This window comes from Lactuca virosa, chromosome 4 (assembly GCF_052849685.1).
Source record: "Lactuca virosa cultivar CGN04683 chromosome 4, Lactuca_virosa_CGN04683_v6, whole genome shotgun sequence".
Lineage (NCBI taxonomy): Eukaryota > Viridiplantae > Streptophyta > Magnoliopsida > Asterales > Asteraceae > Lactuca > Lactuca virosa.
In genome coordinates this window covers 98,331,570-98,336,841 of record NC_136429.1, presented here as the reverse complement: position 1 = coordinate 98,336,841, position 5,272 = coordinate 98,331,570, and the positions used below count along the sequence as shown (strand labels likewise).

The window sequence follows — 5,272 nt, the reverse complement described above, 5'->3', positions numbered from 1 at the left end:
ACATCCAAGAGCCAACAAGAGATAGATAGAGAGAGGGATTTTATTGATAGTTGTCGAATTAAACTTTTCTGTTAGGTTTACAAAAATTCATAAGGGGTCTATATGTAAAACAAAGTTGACCTAAAGTCTATGGATAAGGCCAAGCCCACAAAATGACGCTGATGAATTTTTCCAGTGACACATTTTAATGCTAAATCTGAAAGAGCTAAACCCCATGCTTGGTATGTATAGCTGCAATGAGGTCAAAGAGAAGATCAAACTCCACAACTCAACAATGAAAGGCTAGCAGCTAACAATGAAGAGTAATTGTCTAAGGTTGTGACCAAACAACTGGTAGCAGTTTCCATAAATGCAAGGAGTATGGCATTTCAGGCTCAATCTCTACTCGAATTGTGTTTTTACAAAAGATAGTTGGGGAATCTAAATCATGATTTTATATGGTTGAGTATGGAACAAATGTTGATGACATCATGTATTGGTTAGTGGAGAACCTCATGGGATCCCTTTTGGGGTGATGGTGGATAAATAATGATATAGCAGGATGTTGAAGCCGAAGAAGGAATTGTTGTGTTATGGATTTTTATCTTCCTTTTGGCATCATTACCGCTATAGTGACTACGCATTGGGTCCCACTCCTATAAGAGTGGGCGGGGGTCAAAGGAGTAGTACGTATATCAGTTTCGGCACCAAAATCAGCAGTTGTGGAGTAGGGTTGTTGAAGCAGTTGTAGATTAAGCATGTAGAGTAAGGTTGTGGCGTCCAACATACCGCACCAGTGGATGAAGAAGCATTGTGGTGTCTAACATATTACAACTGTGGCTTATGGTGTCCCATAATTGTGGTACTTGATAAGATGGTTGCAGTTCTCAAGTCAAGCCAGATGAGTTGTCAGTATTTTTAGGCACAGCTCACAAGCAAATTTTAGGTCAACTCATCTCTATAAATAGATCTCATTTGTACGAATATAATCTTATGCCGAGTGTCTAATATTATTAATAAAATCTATCTCTAGTTTATTCATGGGCGTAGCTCGGTTTCTATGATCGATTGAACCACATTAAATCATTGTGTTCTTTGCATTCTTCACATCTTTAATTGTGGTGTTAAGATCGATAAATTTGAAGGCCACGATTTTAATTTTTGGAAGATGTTATTTGAATATTATCTTTATTGGAAGAAGTTACACGAACCATTGAATGAAAGAAAAATTGAAGCAATGAAACTAGATTGAACTTGTTAGATTGACAAGGTTTTGGCGTGTTTAGGTTTCGTTGGCAAGAAAGAAAAAAAAAATTTGTGGCGTGTTTAGGTTCTATTCTTAATAAGTCACCGTCCTATGAGAATTCTACCCATTTTTAACATTTTTTTTCTTACACAATAATAATGAAAAAATCTACCAAACTATAATAATGAAAAGTGTTTTCTATTTGGATGACATTGTTACAAATTATAATTGGGTAAAATTTTCCTAGTACTAACAGGGAGAAATGAAAGTATGATGTTGTAATAAACAAATAAACAAAAAATATGTTACTAATTCTTGCACTTGACTCGATATCATAAACCATCATCAGTCTCAGTCCCAATCCAACTGGAACCAGAATCTTTGATTATATTCCTCATCTTCATTACTTCCCTAATTTCACTAACACTATCCCATCTCCCTACATCCGCTAGAGTATTCGATAATGCAACATAAGCTCCTGGTCTACTATCACTACTTAATTTAAAAAGCTCATTGGCTGCAATACTTGCCATCTCCACATCACCATGTAGTCTACAAGAACTAAGCAATGCCGCCCACACATCAGAATTCGGCTTCTCGGGCATTCCCATTACAAACTGAAATGCCTGATTTACCCTTCCTGCTCTCCCCAATAAATCAACCATACAAGCATAATGCTCCATGTGTGGTTTCAATAAGTAATCTTTCTCCATGATTTTAAAGATTTCTTGGCCTTTAGACACCAATCCAGCATGCCCACAAGCTGAAATAGCACTAAGGAATGTGACATGATTTGGTGTAATGTGATACACGTTTTGCATTCGATCAAAAAGCTCAAGTGCTTCATTTGGATCACTGTTTTTTCCATACCCATCGATCATTGAAGTCCAAGAAAACACGTTTTTTACATTCATCCCATCAAAAACTGTTCTTGCATCTTCGATTTTTCCACATTTTGAGTACATGTCAATTAGAGCACTTCCCATTTTGATATTGGTTGAGAATTCAGTCTTCATGAGTTGACCATGTACTTGTTGACCAACTTCACTTGCTGACAATAAAGAACAAGCTCCGATAATGCTTGCAAATGTAGACATGTTAGGTTTAAAATCGAATCTTTGCATGTTTATGTATATGTTCATGGCTTTCTTGGAAGTTTCAATTGATTTGCTATAACCTTCAATCATTGCATTAAAGACTACCACATCTTTGTGAGTTGTTTTATTGAAAATTTCTTCAGCATCTTCCACATAACCTTGTCTCATATATCCAGAAATCATTGATGTAGAACAAACTATGTCCTTTTCGTTCATGAAATCAAACACTCTTCTAGCATAGTCTACTCTCCCGCTTTTCACATACAAATCCACTAAAGCAGTAGAAAGAACATCGTCAACTACAACATAAGATTTCACAATCTGGGCATGGACTTCCTTTCCAATCCGACATCCAAATGGGAGTATACTATCACTGGTGGAAGCCTTCAAGATCATTGAAAATGTATACCCATCTGGCTTTTCGTTACATGAAACAAGTCTTCTAACTAAATTTAATGACTCGACCACTTCACCATGTTTTGTATACCCCGCTATCATGTAGTTATAAGCGGTAAGAGTTGGTTGACGCAAGTCGTCGAACACTTGGCGTGCATATAGCAAACAGGAACATTTCAAATGGAGAATCAGAAGTTTTATAGATATGTTTGTGTTGGGTATGTACCCGGTTTTGATAATATTGGTATGAATCTTTTGGCCATGCCAAGGGGTGTCTGAATTTATGTAAGATTGGAGGAGAAGTGAGAGGGATGCGGCAGTTGGTGGATGACCATGACTGGAACTCGAAGTCTCCGTTTGAATCAACGAGTGGTTAGGATTTGAGATGATTCTTGAAGAGGATATTGAGGATTTCAGTAGAGATAATTTGCCCATTCTTTCATTGTTCCATTACGATTTAGAATAGGATCCAGCAAACGCAAGAGAACTTCCCAATGTGAGTGGGATGGATGTTAATCTTCAGTAATCAGTGGCGCCGTTGAGAGTTGGGACTGTGTTTACGAGCCCATATCTTGATGGACTAGTTTGGACTATTCAAGCCCAAGTTGCTCTTGTTTAATAAGAAGAATGTAACAATTAATAACTAAACATAATATTTTAGAAATAAAAGTTAAAAAAATGGTCGATTGTACCATCTAAAATGTAAATGTGGTAGGCCAATCGTGGAACACAAGCTATATTTAGGACATCATGGTTTGAACTCTGAACCTACCGTGGAATATCGCACTTCAACCGTTAGATTAATACGAATTACATAACATGGTCCATATTTTTTTCTACTTATTTTAGTATTTTTAAGGAAAAAAATCAATAATCAAGTCATCATATTATTTCATCTAATATTAATCAAGTTAACTACCATAAGTTACCAGTTTATGATTAAAGGATAAGTTAAGGTGATGACAACATGTATTATGAGCTAAGTGTAAGACTCATGTATTACATAGGTTAATTTAAAAAATTAAATATAAAGGTCTAAATATTTAAGAACTTTGGATTTATATGAAAATAAGAAAAATAATAAATTATTAAAATTGATTTTTTTAAAAAATTTAAATAAATAAACAAAATAAACTAATGAGCTTTAATTTGAGAATTTTAAAATAAGAAGGTAAGTTCATTAATGAAATTGATATTCATTTATTACTATATTTATTGTAATTATTACATTAAAGTACTATGTGAAATTTATTAAAATAGAAAACTCATAAAATGACATGTGGAAAAAAAACTTAATTCAAAATAACCACAAAATGACATTTGGCAAATTGAATGAGAGTGTGACATGTGACAAAAAAAACATTCATTTATTAGAATAGATAAGAAACTTCAGCTTACATGATATTGATCGCTTAAATAAATAAAGACAATTTTATTGAGTATGATGTCCTTCAAAAAAATTGATTAGAAAATATTATAATATACAAGTTACTTTCTCCTATGTTTCAAGCATTTTGGTCACGCAAATCGATTTTTGTGTTTCGAATTGTGAAGCTCTTCTTGTAGTTATATTTCATTTACTATCGCTTTCAAATGTCATTTAGGTGTGTCTTTTGTCTTTACCTTGATGGATATAGGTGCCGACATACAAAATGGGTCGAGAACTATGAACAATACAACAAATGGACTGATACAAACATGGGCTAATAATACAAATGATATATGCCAACATCCTCTCGCGATTTGATTGAAATAGACTTTCTAACACTCAAACCGGTTCAAAATTTAAGAAAAAACGAGGATGTTAACCCATTGGTGAAATAAAATGGGACGTGGAACACACAGACAAGACCCAAACTTGATCTCTAACAAAATGAATGTCGATCTCGATGTGTTTTGTGCGTTGATGTTAAATGAGATTGGAGGACATGTAAACGGCACTAATGTTATCATAATAAACAGTTGTGGTTTTGTCTAGTGGACACTTCAGCTAGCAAAGAAGATGGTGGATCCAACAAGTCTCAACAACAATGTTCACAACCCCTCTATATTCAGCTTTAGCCTTGGAGCGGGATATGACACCTTGGCGTTTTAACGACCAAGAAACTAGATTATCGCCTAGAAAAGTTTGGAGGTGGTCGAGTAAAGGGATAATTGCCACAGTCCCCATTAGAGTAAGCAACAAAACTGGATGATGACGAGATGTAGACTTGAAGGTCGTGATCAAGTGTCCCATGAATGTACCGAAGAATCCATTTTAGAGCCTAAAAGTGTGACTCTCCCGAATCGTGCATGAAAATTGTAAGGTCGAAATTTCTTGTAATATGTCGAAATGTCGAAATCTGTGTAATTGTCATTTTTGTATGTTGCGTATGTATTTGCTAAGGCGTCTTAGTTGTCGAAGTGTAATGTCTATGCCTTAGTATTTTTTGTACTTTCAGTCTCCTATAAATAGGAGCTGAACATTGAGTTGTTAGTAGAGTTTTCCCTGTTTCTGCTTACGTTTTGTACTCGTGTTCATTGGAAGTAATGAGAGCTTAAACCAGACCTTATT

General features: G+C 35.0%; 1 protein-coding gene across 1 annotated transcript; it reads right to left on the bottom strand.

Moving 5' to 3' along the window:
* Positions 1 to 1,528: 1,528 nt before the first annotated feature.
* Positions 1,529 to 3,244, bottom strand: LOC145106585 (Tetratricopeptide repeat (TPR)-like superfamily protein). The gene has a single exon (XM_079043550.1). It carries the CDS (start codon positions 3,151 to 3,153, stop codon positions 1,558 to 1,560), a length of 1,596 nt encoding a protein of 531 aa, XP_078899676.1. The 5' UTR covers positions 3,154 to 3,244; the 3' UTR covers positions 1,529 to 1,557.
* Between the last annotated feature and the right edge of the window lie 2,028 nt (positions 3,245 to 5,272).